This window comes from Onychomys torridus, chromosome 3, assembly GCF_903995425.1.
Source record: "Onychomys torridus chromosome 3, mOncTor1.1, whole genome shotgun sequence".
NCBI classification, from domain to species: Eukaryota; Metazoa; Chordata; class Mammalia; order Rodentia; family Cricetidae; genus Onychomys; species Onychomys torridus.
The window spans coordinates 37,201,734-37,228,349 of record NC_050445.1 but is presented as its reverse complement, the minus strand read 5'-3'; the positions used below and the strand labels follow the sequence as shown (position 1 = coordinate 37,228,349).

General features: G+C 39.7%; 1 protein-coding gene across 2 annotated transcripts in view; it reads right to left on the bottom strand.

The window, feature by feature from the left end:
* Positions 1–26,616, bottom strand: part of Chchd3 (coiled-coil-helix-coiled-coil-helix domain containing 3) — a 284,864-nt gene that overhangs the window by 173,089 nt on the left and 85,159 nt on the right. For both annotated transcript variants that reach the window (XM_036181401.1, XM_036181402.1), the window contains exon 4: positions 13,556–13,673. In XM_036181401.1, coding sequence (XP_036037294.1) covers positions 13,556–13,673 — 118 coding nt within the window. The remainder of the gene's footprint in view (positions 1–13,555; positions 13,674–26,616) is intronic.

The window sequence follows — 26,616 nt, the reverse complement described above, 5'->3', positions numbered from 1 at the left end:
TACATGTTTATGCACAATGTATGGTATGTCACAACCATTATGTTATATACACAATTATAAAAATGGATTTGTATGAGTTATATATATATATATATATATATATAATAAAATTGTACAGAGATATAAAATTAGGTAGAAAGAATGAGAAAGAATTAAAAACAGACAAATAAATAAGTTGAACTTGCTGTACTATTACAACAGAATTAGTGTAAGAAATTATCACAAGGAAGAAGTTTAAAAAAGGAATTTTACCCAGTTTCAGGCCATTCGGCAGGCCCTCCAGGAAGGCTCCCCTTCCCAAGACTGCGGGCAGACACTGCAGTCTCCACACCCTGCCCCCACACCCATTTGCCAGAGACCCCAGGCACTTCCTGAGACTCAGAGACAAGCCCCCAGCTTCCATCCTGCCCTGGAACTCCCACCTGGACCAAAGGTGAGTGCCTGGGGTCACACCCAGAGAGGCCCTCACCTGGGTCACAGCCTGGGGCACCAGCCACTCAGGGGAAGACCTGCAAAACTGGACCCCAGGTTCTGGCCATGGGGCAGGACCCCCCCCATCCCCACCGGAAAGGTTCCCCCTATCCAAGACGCTCTGGTGAACCCTACAACGACCACGCCCTGCCCCCACACCCATCTGCCAGAGACCCCAGCCACTTCCTGAGACTTAGAAACCAGGCCCCAGCTTCCATCCTGCCCCAGAACTCCCATCTGGACCAGAGCGCCCCCAGCTACCATACGCCCCGGAACTCCCATCTGGAACAGAGCTTCCATCCTGTCCCAGAACTCCCATCTAGACAAGAGAGCTCCCATATGGACTAGATAAGGAGACCTGAGGGACTTCCTGAGACTCAGAGTCCAGCCCCCCAGGCCTATTCAGCCAGCACTCTCATCTGGACCAGAGCTCCCATCCTGCCCAGAGAGAGGCTCCCTAAATCTGTCATCTCTGTCTGGGAGAAGTACACTGATAAGACCAAAAAACGAACCCACAAGGAGATGGGCAGACGTCAAGGCAGAAGTACATACAACAAAATAAAGAGCAATATAGCATCACCAGAACCTAGCCCTTCTCCAACAGCTAGGCCTGAACATCACGGAATGGAAGGAGGAGGAGGAGGAGGAGGAGGAGGAGGAGGAGGAGGAGGAGGAGGAGGAGGAGGAGGAGGAGGAGAAGGAGGAGAAGAAGAAGAAGCAGAAGAAGGAGGAGGAGGAGGGAGAAGGAGGAGGAGAAGGAGAAGGAGGAGAAGGAGGAGAAGAAGAAGAAGCAGAAGAAGCAGAAGGAGAAGGAGGAGGAGGAGGAGGAGGAGAAGAAGAAGAAGCAGAAGAAGCAGAAGGAGAAGGAAGAGGAGGAGGGAGAAGGAGGAGAAGGAGGAGGAGAAGGAGAAGAAGAAGGAGGAGGAGGAGAAGGAGAAGAAGGAGGAGGAGGAGGGAGAAGGAGAAGGAGGAGAAGGAGAAGAAGGAGAAGGAGAAGAAGGAGGAGGAGGGAGGAGGAGAAGGAGGAGGAGGAGGAGGAGGAGGAGGAGGAGAAGGAGAAGAAGAAGAAGAAGAAGAAGAAGAAGAAGAAGAAGAAGAAGAAGAAGAAGAAGAAGAAGAAGAAAATAACCTTATAAATAACATCATGAAGAGGCTAGAGCCTTATATAGAAGAAATCAAAAATAAAGTGAAGGAACAAACGAACAAAAAATGGGAAGAACGCTATAAAAAACTAGAGGAAAGGACAATTAAAGCAGAAGAAAACAGTAAGTCCCTGAAAGAAAATCATGAAAAAGCAAGGGAAACCGTCCAAGACCTGAAGAGGGAAATAGAAAAAATGAAGTAGACACTAGCAGAAGGAATGCTGGAAATAGAAAATCTGAGTAAACAAACAGGAACTTCAGAGGCAAGTATAACCAACAGAATGCAAGAGATGGAAGGGAGGATCTCTGATGTTGAAGATACGGCAGAAGAAATAGATTCATCAGTCAAAGAAAACACTAAAACCAACAAAGTCATGACCGAAAATGTCCAAGAAATTTGGGACACCATGAAAAGACCAAACCTAGGAATAACAGGGATGGAGGAAGGAGAATAACAACTCAAAGGCACAGAAAATATATTTAACGAAATCATAGAAGAAAACTTTCCCAACTTAAAGAAGGAAATGTCTATGAAGATACAAGAAGCCTATAGAACACCAAACAGACTAGACCCCCCCCAAAAAAAGTCCCCTCGCCACACAATAATTGAACATTCCACACAAAGAAAAAACAATATACCTTCTTCTCAGCACCCCATGGAACCTTCTCTAAAATCGACCACATACTTGGTCACAAAGCAAATCTCAACAGATACAAAACAATTGAAATAAACTCCTGTGTTCTGTCGGACCACCATGTTTTAAAGTTAGATTTCAACAACAGAAAAAACTACAGAAATCCTACAATCTCATGGAAACTGAATAATGCTCAACTGAATCACCAATGGGTTAAGGAAGAAATAAAGAAAGAAATTAAAGACTTCCTAGAGATCAATGAAAATGAATACACCACATACCCAAACTTATGGGACACTATGAAAGCAGTGCTAAGAGGGAAATTTATAGCACTAAATGACCACATAAAGAAGCTGGAGAAATCTCATGCTAGTGACTTGACAGCACACCTGAAAGCCCTTGAACAGGAAAAAGCAAAGTCTCTCAGGAGGAACAGACGCCAGGAAATTATCAAATTGAGAGCTGAAATCAATAAAATAGAAATAAAGAGAGCAATACAAAGGATTAATGAAACAAAGAGTTCTTTGAGAAGATCAACAAAATAGACAAGCCCTTATCCAAACTAACCAAAAGACAGAGAGAGCATCCAAATTAACAAAATCAGAAATGAAAAGGAGGACATAACAACAGACAATGAGGAAATCCAGAGAATCATCAGGTCATTCTTCAAAAACCTCTACTCCACAAAATTGGAAAATCTGAAAGAAATGGATAATTTTCTGGATAGGTACCACATACCTAAGTTAAATCAAGACCAGATAAACCATTTAACAGTCCAATAACCCCTAAGGAAATAGAATCAGTCATTAAAAGTCTCCCAACCAAAAAAAGCCCTGGACCTGATGGTTTCACTGCAGAATTCTACCAGATCTTCAAAGAAGACTTAATACCAATACTCTTTCAATTGTTCCACACAATAGAAGCAGAAGGTATATTACCAAACTCCTTCTATGAGGCTACAATTACCCTGATTCCTAAACCAAACAAAGATGCAACAAAGAAAGAGAACTGCAGACCGATCTCCCTCATGTACATTGATGCAAAAATACTCAATAAAATTCTGGCAAACAAAGTCCAAGAACACATCAAAACAATTATCCACCATGATCAAGTAGGCTTCAACCCAGAGATGCAAGGGTGGTTCAACATACGAAAGTCCGTCAATGTATTACACCATATAAACAAACTCAAAGAAAAAAACCACATGATCATCTCACTAGATGCAGAAAAGGCATTTGACAAAATCCAACACCCCTTCATGGTAAAGGTCTTGGAGTGATCAGGAATACAGGGAACATACCTAAACATAATAAAGGCAATCTATAGCAAGCCAACAGCCAACATCAAATTAAATGAAAAGAAACTCAAAGCAATACCACTAAAATCAGGAACAAGGCAAGGCTGTCCCCTCTCCCCCTACTTATTCAATATAGTACTTGAAGTTCTAGCCATAACACTGTGATCTTTCTCATCAGGAAAATACCAAATATTAATCTGAAATTAATCTTGAAGTTGGTATGTGGAACAATCAAGGACTTTTAGGTACTGAGCATGGGACTTGGCATAAAAGAATGGGGGAAAACTAGTCAGAAAACTCTAAAAATACGTTTAATCAACAAATCTCTGTGACAATGAAGACATCTCCTAAGTCTACCCTAAGTAATCATAAGTTATCGGTGCTGGCCATTCCATTATGGTTTTTGGAAAATAGCACGGTGCTGTCTGTGCAAATCATATTCTGCCTAGGGCTATGTAGCTTACCTCAAATTATTCAGAATCATCTAAAATGACTCATTTTTCTATTAAAATGATAAATGGACTAAATGAGGTATGTAATAAATACTGCAGATCTGTAAACAGATTCCTGCTCTCCAGAGAATGAGGACTTACTTCATTGGGTAATTCTGCCCCCCAGTATTTTCAGGAGAAGTCATCCTAAAACTATAGTTAGCAAAGAAAAGAGAAGAGTCACAATGGAGGAAAATGGAGCATGTCTATAGGGTTACAAGGAAATACTGTTCTCTCCATAACCACAGACTAAACATCCCTATATACACATCAGCAGGACATAGCTCAGATCATCAAGAACAAGGAAAGAGTATAGCTCAGTTCCATTTAGGATGCAGAAAAGAGACAGAGCAGGAATGTTCGTTAACATCCTTTATACAAATAGCTCTCACTGCACGTGGACTATCACGGAGTCAGCAATAATGGATCCTCCCTCAGTAGGGCGAAAGCAATTCACTGACAGTTGTGAGACTTGCTGTGAAGGCAAGCTGGAAAGACTGCTGCTGAACACAGACCTGCTCAACCCAATGAATGTGCCAAACCATTACTCGGGATCTGTAGGGATTTGACAGACTCAATTATGCTTATGTTAAACTTCAGATCTATTATAGGTTAAGGCAAACGGAGGGCCATATTTCTTGGTCTCTTCAAAAGGAAGTATGATTATGGTATCAGGTCAATAAAATTTCAAGGCACTAAAGACATTTCCAATCGGGCCATGAAGCAAATATAACAATAAATGCCAAGTCATTATCAAGAGATGGAAGCATAACCAGCCCTTTTGCCCCCAAGTTACCTATGGATTTTTACTTGGTGCTCTCCATATCTCACCTGGATACCGGTAACAACCCAAGTGATAGAATGTCAATAAGCTATTTGTGGCAGGGCTAACATTTAAGATACCACTCAGCTTGAGTTGCCCTCAGCCAATGTTTTGCAAGCAACTTGATGAGTTTTTAAAATAGCACTTTAAATGAAAATATGACAATGTATTCTAAGAATTGTATGATTAATTGGCCCCAGCAACTTCAGGAGCATTATGTTCATCCTTGGTGACTTCTCTAATCACTTTGTCAACAAGATCACAGCAGTCTGAGTGAACAACAGTCATCTCTACATTGAGTTCAGCAGAAAGCTCGCTGGCTTTGACAGCGAAGTAATCAACTCTACTAAGAGGACATTCTGCCATGTTCCAGCTCTAGACCCTCAATATCCAGCTCTTGACCCTCAATATCCAAACAACACAATATAATATTTCCCCTAAGGATATTTGGTAAAAAGATCATGGGTATTTTTGCCTACCTGGAAAAGTAGGGGTTTCAACAATGCGTATGTAAGAAATATATTCATCTGAATAAGCTTTAAGCATACAATGAAGGCCTATATCTGTAACTGCAGTCTTAGCCGCTTTAGGGCACTTCATTCCCATAAAGGGTAAGCTGGTAGGCTGAAACACACTCTTCTCATCTCACACAGGAACAGCAAAGAGACCTGGAGCTGCCTGCCACTCCACAGAACATTAGATCAACAATCTCTTCTGGGGTTATGTACATTCCAGCTGACAATTACAATGCTATCATAATACACTGGAAGCTGGACTACACAAGCTAACAATGAACATAAAAGGAGAAAGCAGAATGTGAATGCTTTGTCTTGGAGACTGTGCTGGCCTCCTGAACAGGAGGCAAGGCACACAGCATGCCTCCATTCTCACCTTCAGGGAGGCAGCCCTTTGAAGTCCCAAGTCAGCAATAAACTAAGCAAGGCCTAGGAAGATAGGGACTTGCAGGTGGAGTCCAGATCCTATTCTTACCAATAACCCTGGGGAAAATATCTGTAACTTCAGCCTCAAATCCATCAAACATAGGGTGGAAATTCTATATTTATATAGTCCTCAAAAGTACAAATCATTAACTCCAGTTCTTGAAAGCAAAACAAAACTAGTACACTGTGCATATCCAAATAACTAGGGCAAGAAAACCAGTGCATGGCATGACCACGGGGAGAACTTGAAGGAGATAATAAAATGCCTAGATTACACCAAAAGGAAAAAAGACATTTGGGGAAATTTTTTTAATTATCTTTAAGTTCTCTATTACAGAACCCAGGATAACCAATGTTACCCAGAAACTTCATCTACCTGGTTAACCATAATGATATTAAACATCCCAAGCGATCACTCTTGCTCATCTATTATTACACAGAACTCTGCAGCAAGAACTTGGCAGTGGCTTCAGAATGCCAGCTTGGCTGCTTCCCACACCTGAGGCAGACCCTGACTCACATCTGGGCAGCAGTGCTATTCTTAGCTACATCTTTTAATTTACTCATTTTCCTCCACACCCCAAATTCAAACTCTTTTTCTTTTTACCATAAAACTTCAACTGTCAGTTTGAAGCACAAAGAAAACACAGAGCTGAAAAGCACACAGCACCAAATTAATCAATTCTTTTTTATTGCTTCACTGGTGCATTTCAGACAAAAAGGAAACTGGGGACAAAAAGTGACATTTTCATGAAAGTCACTTAAATTTGCAGAAATGAAATTTGTACATTCACCCACTCTACTCTTTGTGTTATTTTTCTAAATAGTGTGAGGTTTAAACATTCAGAAAATATACAGTTCAAAGAAAAGGTCCAAAGACAAGAAGGACTTTTGACCTCTGCCCTCACAAACACTACACTGAGGACTCTGAGGAAGATCAACCAGACCTGCTTTGCCTTCATATCTGCAACTAACAGAACCTTATACACAGGACATGTTGACTAAACATGGATGATGGAGATGGATGCAAAAAAAAAAGACAATATTTTCAAAGAACAGAACAGAATACTATCTAATGCCAGGACCCTCCCTAACTCTTCAGTGAAGTTATACTGCACAGTGTACACTTGACCCTGAACACTTCTTATGATTAACTATTTTGGTTTGTTTTTTTTTCCTTAATGATAGAGTTGCAGACACTAGAAATTTATGGTCTTTTATTGAATAGTGTTTGTTTATTCACTGAGAGAGAGAGGGAGAGAGAGAGAATATGAATATGAATATGAATATGAATATGAATATGAATATAAGCACATGTGTAGAGGTCAGAGGACAACTTGTAGGAGACGGATTTCTTCTTCCAGTCCGGGTTTCAGGGATCAAATTCACATTTCAGGTCTCCTGAAGCATCCTTACTCACTGTCACAAACTAACATCCCTAAAGTTAGTCTTGACTCTTCTCTTAATCCTTCAAACCTAAATGCCCAGGAAAACTATTTCTCAAATACTTCCTCCATCTCTTTACAATGCTTCCCTGTGAGCAATGCTCTAGCATCACCTGCTCTCTGCTGCACAAATGTAGAACCTTCTCCTAGACTCTATGTATCCAGCCTTGCCTGTCACCTCTATTCTGTCCTCTGACATCACTGAGCTAGGAAAACAAGTTTCTAGTCACTGCCCTGCTCCAAACTTTCCTATGTATCCAGCCCAGTGTTCCTAGCAGGCACGTATGTCCTCCACAACCTCAGCTCTGCTGACTGCTGCCTCATTCCACCACTCTTCTTGCTCCATGCTTCCGCCTCAGCGACACCTGCTTGTGACCCCCATCCTCATACATGTATGCTTGTGCCTACAATATAGAACACTAAACAACCCCTCCTCCTCAACCCTCAGGATAATTCCTAAACAGGCTTTAGGATTCAGCTCAGGGTCCCTTCCCTAGAAACTCCACTTCCTTTCCTCTTACTTCTGGGACTTTAGCACTTTCAATTATTCAGTCAACAACATCAACTTCTTACTGTCTGCTGGGCCTTGTCATAAACAGGCACTTAAGCAGCTGTTAAATGAATGCAGATCCAGCAGTGGGTTACAAAGAAGACAAGATTTCTCCAACCTCACAAGTAGAAATTCTCACAGCACTATATAAGTAGCATGAATTGATAAGATATATCAACTTTAAAGGGTTGATTTTAAACAATTATCTGTCTTCCCAAAATACATTTTTTCTCTAATACAGAAACTGTATTACACACACACATACACATACACACACACACACACACACACACACACACACACACACACACACACACATGGTACACGCATGTCATGAAAGCAGAGAAAGGACTATTTGATGTGAAGAAACCAACCAGCAAGCAGGAGAGAAAAGATGGTGATCCCAGGGAGAGAAAAAATGAACAAAGTACAGTGACAGGTATGTAAGAAGATGTCATAATCAAATCCAGGATTTGTTTGATGACTATAAATATTTATAAACAGAAAACCCTGAAGGAGAAAACTGATAAATGGGAACAGGAAACTAGAGCCTATATGACCGTCTCACCCAGTATGACTTCCTTAGGAACAGGCCTTTTCTTTCTCATTTACATACCCTCAGACCAACCAGAGCAATTTCCGTAAAGGAAACATTCAATAAAGCACATGTTGTAAGGGTGAAGGGAATGTGTCACATTTAGGGGCAGAGGGTCCAGGATACTTAAATAAATGCTTTTCTATAAGTAAATTAAAGTTTGCCTTAAATTTCAGATCATTTTAAAAAGAAAATAGTGAACAGCTCTGTGGTGAATAAGAAACGACTAACATAAAGCCAACATAATTTAGTAAGACAGAAAAAAAAAACTAAATCACTATGTTTAATTGGCATTTTGAGAAAGAGAAAAAGAAATCAAATATAATTGCAAAGTCAAATATCGGCCTAGTATTCTTTAATTTCAAAAGCAATCCTAATGGCACAGCAAATATGAGATTATGAATGCAGGATCTTAAAGATACCAAAATGTCAAGCTGCATTAACCTTGTGTGAGGCTTGGTTCTACCCTTTCACTAATCTCCCTTCATCACAGGGCCCTTCACTGCTCCTAAGGAAGATATACCATCAGTGTGATCTCACTGTCATTTCAAGTCACAGTCACCAATGAGTGGTCTCTCCCAACCGTCTAGATAAAATCTGATTAAAATTCTGGTACCAGTCATACAGGATAGGGTGGGGTTAATATATATTCTTTCTAGACTAGGCTTCAGAGTTCCCCAGTCAAAACAAGGCTTCCAAAGGGGAAACTCCTGATTGGAACCTATTTAAAGATTTCAGCAACCAGACCATAATGACTCTGCTCTCAAAGAACTTCAACAAAACCAGCTGCTGGGGGAGCCTAGCACTTACATGTAAGACGACACAGATTCAGGACACACACACACACACACACGCACGCACGCACGCACGCACGCACGCAGACAAAAAATTCTACCCCTGACTTATGTGACAGATAGCAGTCAAAACAGACACACTAAAAGCATTGGAAAATTAACACTAGTTCACATGTATACAGTATATCTGAAACATGAATGTCATGTTTAGCCTAGGGCCTTCTCATCAGAAACACCTCTTGATAGATTGGATTAGATTAGATTAGATTAGATTAGATTAGATACATAGATAGATACATAGATGAATACATACACAGACAGAGATAGACAGCTCTATCTATATAAACAGAGAGACAGAGACATATATTACATATATATGTAAATATACCAAATTCTTTATATATATATATAAAACACCATGGCCTCAAATATTCTGAGAAAGATATACATTGTCACTGAACAAAACGCTTTCTAATTAATTTAAATCCATGAAACTCAAGAGTTTACTTTCCTACAGGCTATAACATTTGAATTCCAAATAGAGAGTCAAAATCAAAGAAGTGAGCAATGCTGGCCATCACTCAAGGGCTCACAATCTGAAGCAGTAGTGACTGAGACCTAGCACTCACAGCACAAGAATGCTGATTCATCACCATGGGTTCTGAAGAGGCCCACCTGAAGAGGGAATCATGGACTACAGAACAACAGAAGGCACAGATCCACACCAGAACTCTAATTTCAAAAGGTAGCAGGATGTGAATTCTGAAACCTTCCAGCTGTATAGACCACATGGATGGGAGAGGCAAAGAGAACTTAAACCTCTATGCACAGAAGGTGACTTAAAGTAGTTTTATTTCCTATATTTACTCTTACTACGTAGCCCAGGTTGGCGCAGTACTTTCCAATGTGGCCTAGGTTTGCTCATGGACTTGCCGACCTAAGCCACTGTTCCTAGCTGATAGTTATCCTCTTCAAATTTTCTATATTTTCTGTAACACTCTATTCTAATACTTGGGGGACTCCCTGAATATACTCAGTATTCAAGAAGTAGTTAAAATAAAAAAGCATATGTATTGATATAAAAACTTCTACCATACATCTAAATGTTTTTCAAATGTGTAAATTTTTATAAAATTATAAAAAGTTTTGTTTGGGAAAAACATCCACACATAAATGTCTTAGACAAACTTAATGTATTAATGTCATAGACAAACTCAACAGAAAGCAAAAAGAATTGAAAAAAAAAAAAGAACAGAATATTGGGGTCAGGAAATAGTCTAATTGGTAAGATGAATGCCATGCAACCATGAGGACATGAACAAAAAAAATATTTTAAAAAATCGATTTCAGGACTGGAGAGATCACTCAGAGGTTAAGAGCACTGGATGTTCTTCCAGAGGTCCTGAGTTCAATCTCCAGCAACCACATGGCAGGTCACAACCATCTACAATGGGATCTGATGCCCTCTTCTGGTGTGCAGGCATACATGCAGACAGAACACTGAATACATAATAAATAAATACATCTTTAAAAAAAATAGATTGCAGATTGGGAGATAACCTTGCCAGCAAAGTGCTTCCCACACAAGCACAAGGATGTGATTTTCAATCCCCTACAACTCAGGTGAGAAAGCCTGGCTCACACTATTAATACCAGCTCTGGAAAGGCATTCACAGCTAGCTTCTTGAAGCTTCTGGCGAGCTATCCTAGCTTCACTGGAAAGTTCCAGGCCAGCGAGAGACTGTTTCCAAAAAAAAGTAGACAATACCTGAGGAACAAAACTCAAGGTTGATCTCTAGCTTTACACACAACCTCTCCCCCAAAACACACATACACAGACACAGATACTCACATAATCATACACAAACATACATAATCACACACAAGTACATAAGCATACATATATAGATACACATATACAAATAATATTAAGTTTATCTGTAGACAGTAAAGTTTGATGTTGATTTTTAATGTATGTTCTGATCATTACACAGTGAAAAATATATGTCTTCTACAGTAACACCAGTGACAGAGAAGTGCAGCGGACGCATCAGGAATTACCCAGCAGCAGTTATGCTTCTGTGGCCACATTCTGTGAACATTTGAGACGTGGAAAGACCCTCTGAGAGAGCATCACCCACTGTATCAATCCTACTTATTCCCTAAGTGCTCTGAGGACTCTATTTGGCCAACACTGTGATGAATGGTGAGATGCAGCAGTTGTGAGTGCTGTTATTGGCCATCTACACCACACAACCCCATAATCAGTAAGAAAGAGCTACAAATGGAACATCTATTTCACTATCTACACGCCAGCAGTTAAATAAGTGAAAACAGGCAATAGGCAGGGTTATTAAGAAAAACAGAAAAGACTGAACATACTGTTCTATCCGAACCATGGCATACAACATGAGCTGCCTCTAGGTTCTACAAGATCCTTCCATGCTTTCATAGTTCTTGTGAAATCATTCTTATAATGTCTTGCCATATGTATGTAATAAGTCTTTTGTATCACTAAGTCTTAAACTTGTGAACAAGATTTTATATCCAAATTCAGGTAAAGAGCCATTGAGAGAGAGTGTGTTCTGGGGATAAGGTGCAAAGGACCAAAAAGGGGGACAAAAAATGCCCACCAGAAATACCTCTGGAACTTTCCTATAATAAGAGCACAATTAACCCTGTTCTCTCCTCCATCCTTAGTCTCCAGACTGGGAGAGAGCACTGTGCATGAAAATGACCCCTCAGTCAAATGGTCTGACATTTTTCCCACTTCCTCAAAATACACTTCTGCTTAGACAGACAGCAGATGAAATCAGAAACTGAGCTGCTCGGGACTCTGTTTCTAATCCTAAAGCAGCTACCCTTTAAGTTTACTGGCTTCCCTTCTGATCCTCACATTGCCTGAGTGCCACTCAATGAGTGTGCACCATGTGCTGACCACAGCCCAGTGGTATTGCCTTCCTGGTCTACCACCTCCATCCCCATGCAGCCTGGACCTCAGACTGGTCACGAAGAAATGGGTTTATAAACCGACTTCCTTTTCAAATTCCTCTATTTCTACCTGGTCATGGATTCCCTTATCAAAGAAAGGGCTAAAAGGTAAAAAAGAAGAAAAGAATTAGCAATTTACTTATTTCACACAGAGCTAGAAGAGAATTCTAAGCTTCTTGGACACTAAGAAATCCAAAATGACTCAGAGAGAAAATGTTACTCTGCTAATTTGATCAGACACACTGTATACATGGGCTAACTTATCACATTGTACCCCTCCCTGTGGATAACATCAATCATTTAAAAAGAAATCAAAAAAACAAGATGTCAATTGTCCTAATATTAACAATTGTGTGGGGCAACAGCAAAGTAGAGGGAGGGAGGGAGGAAGGGAGGGAGGGAGGAAGGGAGGGAAGGGAGGGAAGGGAGGGAGGGAGGGAAATGGACACTAGAGGAGAAAGCACAGGTGGGCTTTTTCCTCATCAAAACCCTCCATGTAAGGGCTTATGTTTAGCCTCACTGGTTCCCCTACGTGTTCCAGCGAGGACCAAAGGCCTTGAGCACTTTCATCTGCATTTCTGGGAAGAAATAGAGACTGAGCAGTCCAGGCTAGAAGTTCGAACCAGAAGAACCCCAGTTTTATCTGACAGTGGAAACTATGTTTAATAAGTAAGTGGTAGGGATACAGAAGATACTATTCATCATGAGAAACTGTATTTCAGAAAACATGTCCTGTGATCTACAAATATATTTACATACATAAAACATTTATGCAAATTTTAAATTATATATAAGAGACGTTGAGAAAAACATTACAGAGGGAAACACACCCCTGTGTAAACCATGGTCATGTCAGAAAAAGATATACAATGATTTTCAAATTTTCTGTTAATGATCTTTTATTTTAGAGTGCTTATACTGTCTTTAAATAAAAAATATTTTACTGAAGAAATTTCTGGTTCTCCTTTAATAGACTGTTCTCCAAGGCCCTTGCTGACTTTTCCCTTTTCTAAGTTAGTCCAGACAGTGACTGATAAAAGCTCAACTCACCTTCCTGGAGATTGCCCAGGAAGGCAATCTGGAAACTGCCCAGGAAGAAGGCCCCGATGTATCCCAGACAATAACAAGCAACATTTTTCCAGGAGCGACCTGTGCATTGTGTATTGGTCCTGACTTAAATATTTCTACAGTTACCTTCCTTAATGTCCAGGATGGTCAACCTTACATCAGCTACTTGTAATATATGAAACTCAAGAAAGTTCTGACCAAGGGAAATTACTGTTATCAACACTAAATGCTGGGACCAAGTACTTAGCTTTGCCCAACCTCAGGGCTATCCTAGAGGGCAAGGCATCTCTAGTTAACCTGGAAGAGACTCACCAGATGCTTTGCCTTCGAGCGTTCCTCCTCGTTGGATATCCTTTCCCGAAGGATAGCTCTGGTGAGCTGTTCATTGGCTGCAGCCCTCTCTCGTTCTAGGTCCCTGGCTTGCTTAAGGCTGAAAAGAAAAGTAAAGGTAATAGTATTTTGATTTTAATTATTTTAATTACTGTAATTATTTTAAATTATTTCATAATCGAGTTAGAAAAAATACTTTGTTGACTGATACGTTAAATGAAATAACTGAATATAAAGGAACATACAGTCATAATTTTAAAAGCTGAAATATTCTTGGCCCATAATCTATCAAAACTATATACAGCCTCAACCCACACATTTAAAACAACAGAATTCCAAGACAAGAAGTTACTGATTCGGCTGACAAAGTATCCAAGTTTAACAAAGATCTCAGGTATAACTGAAAACAACTCACCTAAAAGTCCCACTACCTGGTCCTCTACTTGATCTCAGGAAATAAAGAGCTTGGCTTACAGCATGAAGACCTGAGCATGCCCTCTAGCACCCCCACAAAAAGCCAGAGTGGTAATTTGTGCTTGGAATTCAGTACTGGGGAAGCAGTGACAAGGAGATCCCTGAGTGTGCTGGCTGGCTAGCTAGCCTAGGCCACCAGTAAGTCCTAGGTCCCAGGGAGAGACACAGTCTCAAAAACCACACTCCTGAGAAACCACAGCTGTTGTTGGGTATTTTTAGCCTTTTGTGGGGCTCACCACCCAGCTCCCAAATAAATCACACAAAGAGGCTTCTTATTAATTATGAATGACCAGCCTTAGCTTGGCTTGTTTCTTGCCAGCTTTTCTTAATTTTAAATTATCCTGTCTGTCTTTTCTCTCTGGGATTTTACTTTTCTCTATTTTTGTATACCTTTGTTTCTTACTACGTTGCTGGTCGTGTAGCTGGGTGGCTGCCCCTGATGTCCTCCTCCTTCTCTCACTCCTAGATCTCTCTTCCCAGATCTCTCCTTTTATTAATTCTCTCTGCCTGCCAGTCCTGCCTATCCTTTCTCCTGCCTCTCTATTGGCCATTCAGCTCTTCATTAGACCATCAGGTGTTTTAGACAAGCAAAGTATCATAGCTTCACAGAGTTAAGCAAATGCAACACAAACAAAAGTAACACACCTTAAAATAACAGTCCCCAAAATTTCCCCCTTTTTTCTATACAAAAATGAACAGTTTTAACTTTAACATAGTAAGACTGTATACATTAAGAACAATTATCAAGTAAAGATTACATTCACAATGTACTGGTTTCCAATTCATTTGTGTCTGCTCCATTTGCAGAAAATACTCCATAATCTATCCTATCTTAGTAAATCCAAAATTTTATGCCTAATTTACTTAAAACTGCAATTATAACTATCTAGGTCTTCAACTCCCAATTAGTTAAGTAAACAAAAAGTGTACTGCAAACAACTTCCAAAATCTCTAGAAATGACAGAGACATCTGACTACCTGGACAGTTACCCAAAGATCCTCTGCAATATTGGGGCATCCATCTTCAGCCTACAGGCCCACAGTATCTGGAAGACTTTACAATGAAGCAGGAAATTTGAAACATTGTCTCACATATATTGGCAAAGTGTGTCAGTCATTTTCCTGTGGGTCCTGCAGTTACAGTTTATACAGCATAGTGTCAGGCAGTCCAGGCAAGAGCAGCTTCTTACTCAAATGGCTAGCCTTGCCACATTGAAAGTGAACGCCATAAGAAGTTTCTTCGATGCCCATCATCTCTGAAGTAAACTGGTGCTGCAAGGAGCAGATGTGTGTCTCATTGTCATGAAAAGCCCTAAGTTGATAAAACCTTTAAATGTCATATTCTGTAGGTCTTTGAAAGATTTTTAAGACCATCTATCTATCTAAAATATATCTCTATATACTCTGGAAAGCATACTTAACATAACTAATTTTGACTGTTATAAATGACTAACCATTAACCTATGTTTTTCTGGTTATCCTATATAGTTTCTAATAATAGCTTTCAAAAACTAGAACTTCACCCTACATTTCCAAATGAACTGCATAGGCACAATACCTCAAACAAAAATAGAAATATACATACAATATGTTCTAACTAAAATAACCTTAAACTTTTATCAATATGTAAAAATCCTTTAAACAAGAGTAGACGCATATATACAGTGTAACAAAAATAACTTTAAATTTGTATCAATATTCTATATTCCCCTAAATGATAACAAACATCTATAAACTATCAAATATCCAAACCACCCACACCCTCCAACTCTTGGGAATGTGGGCATAGTTTTCTCTATACTGCTTCCTGCTGCCTGTGGGTAAAGGCATCTTTAGAGGTTCCTGAGAACATTTTGACATAATGACCAAGTCCTGGAAAGACCAGTCATAATCTTTGTTGGTAGATATCACCTGTCAAGATTCAGGAGGTCTCCCCCTGATCAAATCTGATACATATTATTCCTGAAGGAATCTACAACCTCTCATCTCCCATGAGAACAAAACTGCATTTTTTATTTCCATTTGACAAATATAGTTATTTACTTCTTTTTAAAGTTAAGATAGCCCTAAAGTATCTAGGTTGGTTCAGTTTTGCAGTCCTGTTCACAATCCCACATCTCTTAGCAGTTGGCGTATCAACAATCAAAAATTCAAAATAAACAATTCTATATAGGACCCAGACTCCCTGTGTATTTCCTATCTTTGCCTGGCTTTTTTCTCATATATTACTTTTACTGTCTCTTTGGACTTTATTTTATTTTTAAACTATTCCTTTCTGTGACTGTCCATACCTATTTTCTTTTCTTTTCTTTCTTAAGCCTACACACATTGTAAAACACACTGGAAACTGTTTAGAGGGGTTTTTTTCTATCTGGATCTCTTTTACTATGCTTCTCTAGTCTTATTTGACCACATGAGCAAACTTTAAACTGCTAAACTACACCTGAACCCTCCTTGACTGGCTCCACCCACTTCTCAGGTCATGAAAGTAAAGCCTAAAGCACACAGCCTGGTCAGAGGTTCATGACTGAGAACTGCATTCAACCTTCCTAAGGTTCTAGAATGCTGATGCTTGCATCGTGGCAGGCATTTTTACTTAGTTTTTTTTTTGTGTTCCTACCTAACATACTAGCTGCTCAAGAGCTCACTGTCTAGCAGAAATTATCCGGCAGAAACTCATAAAGCAGTCATATTTTTTTTAAGCTTTCTCAGGCACTATGGAAATTCAAGCACCATGTTGGTATGCCAAAATGTTGTTGTTTGTTTTTGCTCTTATGAAGAGCCTGCAATCTAGCTCCAAATAAATCACACATGGAGACTTATACTTAATTATAAATGTCCAGCTTAGCTTGGCTTATTTCTAGCCAGCTTTTCTTAACCTACATCATCCACATCTACCTTTTGCCTCTGGGCTTTTCCTTTTCTTACATCTGTATATCTTACTTTCACTCTTACTCTGTGGCTGGCTGTGTTACTGGCCCTTAGTGTCCTCACCCTTCCTCTCTTGTTCTTTCTCCCTTTCCTCCCAGATTTCTTCTATATATTCTCTCTGCCGGCCAGCCCTGCCCATCCTTTCTTCTGCTTTGCCACTGGCCATTCAGCTCTTTATTAGACCATCAAGTATTTTAGACAGGCACAGTAACACAGCTTTAGGGTTAAACAAATACATCATAAACACACACACACACACACACCCCTTAAAAAAATATTCTCCAACACAGCTAGATTTCTGCTCTCCATGCACAAAATCATCAAGCCATGTTTGAAACAAATATATGAAGGTTTATTATCATCTTCCTCTTAAAACTGACCTACGTATTCACTCAACATGAGTGAGTTAGGCACCATGTTAAACATAGAGGACACTGTAATGGACAAGATGTGATTCCCTGGATTCTTAATCATACTTCAAAACAGGAGTTAACTAGCAACACATAGAAGTCTCTCCACCCAATGTATCACTCCAACTTCCAACAATCTCAATATGTAAATATGGCAAAGCCTATAATACCAGTGTCTTGGCTGATGAAATGACTGCTCCCACCTCCCTTAACTACAATTAACACCTTACATTCCAGATATGGTCTAGTGAAACAAGACAGCCATAGCAGTGCCCAGATCTGAATATTACTAATTCTATTAATGAAGCCTACAATTGCATTAAGGTGATCCATAGCCTCATTACACATTAGATCCATATTAAGTTATACTCTACTAAAATCCCCTCATATGTGATATGGATAAATGACTTTGGCACTGGTTTTTGCTATAATGCCTTGCAAAGACAGGCACTTAGAAGCACTGAATGACAGAGTATTTCAGTGTAATCTCTTGGACAAAGATTTTCTGATTGCCTTTTCTCTTTTCAAAGAATAACCCTTCTATACCATCATATCCCCAAAGATGCAAGCTATGCTTTAAAAGAAGGTGAAATTGTTATGTTGGTATCATTCTGAGTGAAATTTTCTGAGTGTGCATGATGAGTGCTAAATTTTACTTGGTGTTAGCCAATCAAAAGGACCCTTGAAAAGAAGTAGAGAACATAAAATTTTTGTTGCTGTTATAAACCCTCACACCATCCTGATACCCTGGCGTTCTTAGAAGCAAATTATAACAGAGAAAATTATCTTGTAAAATACATTCCAAACTTATGCCTTTCCCCTAGAGGATAAACACGTATAGTTGTTTCTTAAAAAAGAACAACAGAAATAAATATAAACTTACTCCACTAATAAACTTATGAGACTTCCTAAGCCATAAATACAATGAAGAGTAGGCAAAAAAAGGGTCTCTAAAATATTTTATAAAAATCATACAGCATGGCATCAGCCACTAAGTCTATGGAACATAGAAGGATAATGATTTCAGATCAGAGTGCCTCCCAGCCCAGGAGCTCAGAGTGAGGTCCACACAGCAGCAGAGCCATCTGGGAAGTTGCTGGAATGCAAACTCCCAGCACCACCTCACATCTAGGAATGAGAAACCCAGAGGAGAGTATACAGCAAAATGTCTTTTAATATGCCACCCCCAGGTGATTCTGATGCTTGCTGGAGTTGGAAAGCCACAGCTAGATACACAAATACATCCTGGAGATATATCAAAGAGAAATAACATCAAAATGGAGTGGTCCACATAAGGACACTGATAACAGCTAAAGTTATTGAACCAGATTTCAAAACTATGCATTTAAAGCACTTTAATGGGAATATTGCTACACATTTTTTAAAAGTTGCCTATTTTACATGTTAAGTGAAAACTGAAATAAAATAACAGCATTGTTATCACTTAGGGATCACCTGCTACATGCCAAGAAGTGTGCTAGGCATTTCAGATGTGCATACATACATGCATGTGCATTTGTATTCAAAAAGGATACTGACTCATGAACATGGATCATGGATTTATAAAACTATGGACCATGAATCTATAGAACTACATTTTGCCATTCTGCTTGGTGTAGTCAGTTTTAAAGTATTTTAACAATAACTACTTTTCTAATTGAACTTACTCATATACAACTCAAGTTTAATTACAAATGGAGATATAAGTGGTTTAACTGAGAGGATCCTGAACTACTGGGAAGTGAAAGGGAAGAAGCAAACACCCTAGCATGAAAGTCTCCAACATGAAAGAAAACAAAGCCTGTCATGCTGCTGTGTATGAAGACAAACAAGCTCTGGGCATGGACTTTGGGTCCAAGCCAAGGCACTGCACCCCCCACCAAGTAAATCCCAGCTACCTGTCATGAGCTCTGCTACATGGATTGGTGTTAATGCCTACTTATACACAAACAGGGCATTGAAGACAGGGCAACACATGTCAGTAACTCAAAGTAACAACAGCAATAGCCCTCACTGGGGAGTCAGGACTATAGAGAAGCACAGGCTTCTGCAGGGAGAAAACCTTGGTTGGCCGTGTGCACTTGGCAGCTTTGGCCTCTGGGTTTGCTCCCCCTCCTCCTTCACCCCTCCTTTGTCAAGAGGAAATTTTGTTCTTTAAATTTTCTTCAAGAACTTCTAGAATTAAAAACTTACCTGCCTGCTAACTATGGAGTCCTGCTTTTAACAAGTTTCTTTTTAACTTTCCTCTAAGTTCAAAACCGGGAAGAGCCTGGCCTATTTTTGTGAATGTTATATCCTCAGTACTTACAGCTGCCTGACCCACAGTAGATAATCAAATATTTGTTAAATGTATGCATAGCTGAATGAATGGCTGTCACATCCCACCACAGACAAAAATGAACCAAAAGCTACAGAAAATGAAAGACTTAAGGGTAAAAGAAACACCTGGTAAACAAGCTGACCCCTAAACGGTCCCACTACCACTGCCTTCACCACACATGCAGTATAACCCAGGCTACATTAACTGGCATACAAGAGAAGGGTACCAACACTTGGAAACATCCATGTCTAACTCTGACTCCTGGAGACTCAAGACAGACTGGTACAAACTGACTACAAGGAAGATCCCTTTTCTTTCCTATTAATCTTTTAGTCATTTTAGCTCACCTTCACAATGAGAACTGCATAAGGAATGTCTGTGCTGTACAATGAGTGCTTAGGAAACCCAACTTTGTATACTCAGGGAGGCTGGAGTAGGGCCTAGTGCACATCCCCATGTTCCACAGCATTTGGGTGATGTGATCTAATAAAGCTCTGTTTTCTGTCTTAAAGTCCAAAGGTTCAATTACATAATCAGGGAATCCCATGTAACACTTGAAAACACCATGTCTGGATATATTACTGTCCACTGCATGAAAATTCTTGAAGGTGATAATAAAGATATTTGCTATAAATGCTACAGAAGTACAATTTTCATTTAGTGGACACTTAATTTCTTCTGGGATACTGAGATTTCTACTATGTGACAAAAAACTGCACATGAGGTAAAAAGTAAATGTATTTGCCAATCCATTCAATAGTCACTGGGTGACAGACAATGCTCCAAATCCTGAGAATAAAGTGTGAATGACAGTCCCTGCCTATATGAAACTTAATTATAAATGATAAATACATTATTTTTGAAACAAGGCTACCATGATGCGACAGGGATGGAACTGCTATTTGGCTTATGTCTGAAGGCCACTGGCTGAGCGGGAGGAAAGAGAAAGTGACTTAGGCAAAGGGAACTTCAACAGGCTCAGAAACACACAGAAATAACTTTCTTCAGGTGCCATTCTGCAACTGCCTTCAAAGCATCACAGAAGCTTAGAACTGCCTCTGTACTACACAGAGAAACCTAGTCTTGGAAAAAAATGGGGTGCTGGCTAAAAAGAGGGTGTGGGATAAAATGAGGCTTTCATTATTAACATGGGTCTCTGATGATTTAACAATGATCTCAAAACAAAACTAAACAGAACAAGCATCTGAGCAAATACAGCTCCCTTTTTATTTATTGGTATTTCTCACTTATTATTTCAGATCTCCTGGTCTAATATTATTCTACATTAAACCCCTGATTTAAGTTTCATTTAAATTTCCTTCTTTTAAATGCATATCTCTCCTCATTTGAATTCTCTAGAGTTTTCAGCAAAGAAGTAGGAGTTTAGTGTAAACTTTTCCTATTTGCATTAAGTAATTGGATAGCTTGCCTAAGCTTAATGAAACAAATACCAGTTGCTGATGCCCTTATACCTCAAGCCCCAGCAACTTAGCTCTTTTTCTCTGCACATTCTCAATCAGGTGAGAGACTTAAGATATATTGGCAAAATGAGATTCTAAAAACCAGACAAATATCTTAAAATGAATATTATTGCATGTCCCTTTTAAATGAGACTCCAAATTACTCATTACATTCAACTCACACATCTGGTATAGAATCTAGTTCTCTATATGGCCCCAGGGTAAAAAAATAAATAAATAAAAATCACCCAGCTTTATTGCCTGCTGAAAAACTTAAAGGTTTTAAGGAAATGGAAAGGGAATTTTAAAAATAAATTTAGCTAGGCATCTTTTTATGTATCAAATTTCATCATGCTCCATGAGAGAGGCATTACTTTTAACAAAACAAAAACTCAAGAAGCACACCCAAGGCAGGAAACACTCTGAGTCCGATTTCTGAAGCAAGCTATGTTTCTTAAACATTCTGAAAGGCTATCTATCCCCTCCTGGAGCATGGTGATGTGCACCTGTAACCCCAGCAATGAGATGCCTGACTTTGAATTTGGTGAGATCTGCCTCCAAAGGAGAAGTAAAAAGGGTTGGGCTAGACCTCAGCCAAATGAAGAGTGTTTTGCCTGCCAAGATGAGATACAAAGTTCAGGGAGATAGGATGCAGGTGAGCTCTCAGTTGACATTAGTTTTTATGATAGAGCCTCCTTTCCAACGTCAAATAAGAACAGGACTTACTTATTCATTATTATCAGAGTTATTTTTAAAATATGCTGTTTCATGTCTTTTCCCAACATCAAATGCACTTCACTGCTTGCCCAATGTGGTCTGGTTCTTAATATCCCTGAACTTCTTCTATAAGTCAACATCCTGCACATTTGGTCATTCCATAATAGCCAAATTTGTCTTTATACAGGTAGACACATAAGTAATTCCACACAATTCCAGCTAAGTAAATTACTTTATAATTTAATATAAAAGGCCATTATACTTCTGGGAGAAAGTGGATAAGAACCTCAGATAAGGGGTGAGAATAAATGGGAAAATGTGATTGTTAGAGATAAAGTGATGTGACTAAATGATTTATCTAAAGTTGAACTATGACTATTAGACAAGATCTGCAAAATATTGTACTGTAGTTGGCTCAAACAGCCTGAAGCAGAGAGAAACCAGCGACTGCAACCCCACAGGTCACTTTGAATAGTAAGGATAAATTTCATTTTAATGCATCATATTTTGTCAGAACATGCTGAACTAGCACTGAAAATTATGTTTACCATTCATTTTTAGACAGAAAAGCTGAGCTGGATAATTCAATGAACTAATTATTAGACTATTAAAAATAATGACAGAATAAGCACACAGTTTTATAAGACTTTACAAAAATAAAATATACCGCAAACAGCACACAGCTCAAACTATTACAAATCCTGGAAAGAAATGTATATGAAATAATATTTAAAAATAAATATATGTAGATGAATGTACATTAATGTAGCTCTGATAGATTCATACATAACATCTATATGTGTGACAGACAGGAGGTGGGGGGGGGAGAGAGTGATCTGTCTTAAAAATTGACTGATGGGCAATCTAGCAAATCATATCTGAAAGTGATATTATTTAGTCATCATTGAGAATTGAGACCTGGTCCTAACCTATCTAGCCCTCTTTGTCTTGATGTATTATTTCAAACAGCACTCTGTCTTAAACAATCCAAGTTTCTTTGTGTTGTAGTTGGATCCTACATGGCCTTCAAATGCACTTAGAGTAAAACTTGGTCTCCACAGTATGTTCCTAGGTGGCAGAAAGTCCAAGAGGCAGACCCTAGTGGCAGCCCTTTAGATCACTGTGGGACATGCCTTCAAGTGGGAAGGACAAGCCACTTCATCTTCCCTCTCTGTCTTCCTGGCTCATGATTAGTGAACAGCTCTTCTTTGTCAAAATCCCATCATGTAGTGCTGTCGCCCCAAAGCAACAAGGCCAACCAGTCATGGGCTGGAATCTCCAAAACTGTGGGCCAAAATAAACCTCTTCTCTTTATAAGGTAGTTACCTCAGGTACCTATAATAGAATGGAAGGCTGACTAACACACCTCACTTTTCACAAGAATATTGTTTTGTTTTGTTTTGTTTTAAGAAGGAATTTTATTTTAACTTGCACAAAATTTCGTTGAAGTTGGACATTTGCCTATGTAGCTCCAAAATGATGCAAAAAGGAGAAAATCTGCCCCAAACTAGATGCTGACAACTGTAACTGCTGGGTAACCATGGCCACCCTCTAAGCACTTTTCAGCCCACACTTCCAGGTGACTGCTTCCCATTTATACATGGTGTATCATTTTATACCTAAAGTTCCTATTTCATTTCTCATTTGGGAATAAAGCATCACCTGCCCTGGGAGCTTCTTATCAAATCTTTACTGTGTTTAGAAGTGCATTTGTATTTGGGCAGTATTCAGCTTAGGGCACAGGTAAGGACACTGTAGGCAAGACCCAGCCGCCTCTGCATCCGTTCTCCTTCAGCATGCACAATCAAGCTCCTACACAGGAGGAAGACCCATCGCGGACCCAAAGCACTTGTGTTTTCTGCTAGAGCAGCGGTTTTCAACCAGAAGGCCTGACCCATTGGGGTTGAATATCGGATACCCTACATGTTAGATACTCACAATACAATTCATAACTAGCAAAATGACAGGTATGAAGTAGCAACAAAATAATTTTATGGTTTGGGGGTCACCACAACATGAGGAATTGTATTAAAAGGTCACAGCATTAGGAAGGTTTCAAACCACTGTACTAGAGTGACCTAGGCCATTTCCTTTTTCTGGCTTATTTACAGGCAACTTAAGCCAAGGTGATCAATATTTTTAAGTGTACACTGATCGTCATAATAGTCAAAATACAACTGGATAATGGCAGAGCAGATAGACACCATTAAACTGTGCTGAATCAAGGCTTCGAAAGTCCTATGCTATGTAAGTTGTAGAAGGAAACTCACATCTTGTTCCTATTAAGCAGCTTGCTTACTGAATGGATGAACCTCCCACTGCATCTTGCCTACAACTTCCTTCACTGGATGGGAGTCGCTGTTGGAATAAAAGGAAGCAGGGCAAATGTGATCATCTCTGGGGCTATCACTTTCATGGGTCCTCACTAGACAAACGTCAAGCCCTTCATACAGCTACAATAAACATGGGCAGTATGAAGAGTGGGCAGAAAGACGAAAAAATGACAATGTCCTAAGAAATACTGGCGGCTTCTCATAAAGAACACACCAGGCTTTCAGAGAAGCTAAATGCTCTATCACATATGAAGTAGGCACCCGATCTGTTGCATTGTTTTGTACTTCCCTTTCTTTTCCATAAAAATACACTTTGCCAGGACAATTACAATGTGAAAGCATTTGACTGCTAACTCTTGGGAACACAATCAATACCTCTCTCCATTTCTATTTGAAAGGACCTTCCAGCTTGAATCATACACACATACAGTCCAAGTTCATCCTTCTCTATGGGAGATGTTGAAGATCAAAGCATGGCACACTCTTCCAGCCAGCCCAGAGCAAGCATCTGTAGGGTAAGAATGGCTGCACAAATCCCTTTCCATCCGTCCTTTTTCAATCAATTAGTGACTGGATTTCTAACCCTTTTGGTTCACAGACTGAGTTAGCATGACTGGCACAAAAAGGTTGTTTTATAAACTGCTTGTGCTCCTGAGTTCACTAGGCTGCTTCCTTTTGTTTAGTGCTGAGAACCTGTGGTTTTACCTTTTCTATTTCCTTGTCTGGCATAGCGTTCCTACCCCATTGATTTGTAACCTTTATTAAGATTACAAAATAATTATTATTAAAACAGAAGAAATTATTCTGTCTTAACTACTCTCAGTATAGAGGGTGTGTGTGTGTGTGTGTGTGTGTAAGAGAGAGAGATACACACATGCACCTGTCTGTCTATATATATGAGAGAGAGAGAGAGAGAGAGAGAGAGAGAGAGAGAGAGAGAGAGAGAGAGATACACACATGCACTTGTCTGTCTATGCATGCCACACACATGCACATGGGTCAAAGTAATCTAGCAGCCTTGGTCTCTACATGGGAAACTGCAGTGACAATTTATAACACAAAGACTGAAGTAACCTGTTTTCTTCTTCTTTGTATTATTTGTTATCAATTTTATGTGCTCTCACTTTCCATTCCCCATTTTCCTGGTTCCCCAAGCTGCCATATATCCCAACAGCAACAAGCCCCTTCACTGTTTTTCTACTCTCATTACCTGCCTCCATTCTCCAACTATAGTTTGGAGACAGAAATAAATCTATAACTTGCTCAACCCTGCCCAGCAAACCAGGTGAGAACAAACTGTGGATGCTTTCCTTCCCCCAACCTAGCCCTTGGTTAAGAGTTGAATGCTTTCACTTGCACATTGTTCCTACATACTCTCGAGGGTCTCTTTCACAGTCAAAAATCTTGAGCACTTACATACACAAGCTGCGGGCTGATCCTCACGGTGCTTCTCTTCCTCTAGGGAGAGTCTCTGCTGTAGCTAATTTAGTTGATCCTTCTCTTGCCATTCTTCCAAGATAATCTATTGGTGCTTCACTGTACCTCTCAGCTTACCACTCTCTGGTTCATGCTGGGACTATCTGAACTCTTAGTGCTTTGCTGATGGGTCCTGGCAGGCTCTCCAATGGGAGGTGCCAGAGGGCACCTCCTGCAAAGCTGAAGGAAGACCTACCCAGTGGCTTGCTCCTGTACTGCCAGAACAGCTAGATCCAGAGACTAGTTTATTCAAACTTGCAAGATTAACCTCCTTGAATGCCACTCTAGAGTCCTTAGTCCCACCCACTGGCAACCTCCTCAAATCATAGGCCTCTCTACCAACTCAGAGATGTGAGCATCAAGCAGGAGGTGTCCCCACTTCAGAGCTTGAGTGGCAGTGTTCAAGCTCTACCTCTTTCCACTGCTCCCAAGGCAGAGAGGCAGGGACCTCTTCCCAGCAGTACTACCCTCAGATGCCTTGGGTGCAGTCCCCTCTCTGAGAATAGTCCAAAAGAGGATGTAGTGAGTATACAAACTGCACCAGATTCGGAAGAGTTGACACACACAAAAAGGATATAACATGCCTGTTCAGTGAATTTTATATTGATTACATATTTGAGATATATTAAAAATAAATAAGATCATTTCTAGAGATTTCTTTATAAAATAGACAGTTATTAGAAGTTAACTACATAGGTGGCTCACATTGTATCCATAGGAAATGCAGCTGCCTTAGGATAGGTAAATTTTGCTTCTGTTTTTTACTTTTAAATGCCTCATGAGCAAGTCTTACATCAAGTTTCTCTATAAAAATAAGCAGTATGCTTAGTCTCCTTCACAGAGTCTATCAACTAGCTGTTTATATTAATAAATTCCCAAATTCCTTATAGGTTAAGAAGAGTTCAGAAGAACCCTAGGATTT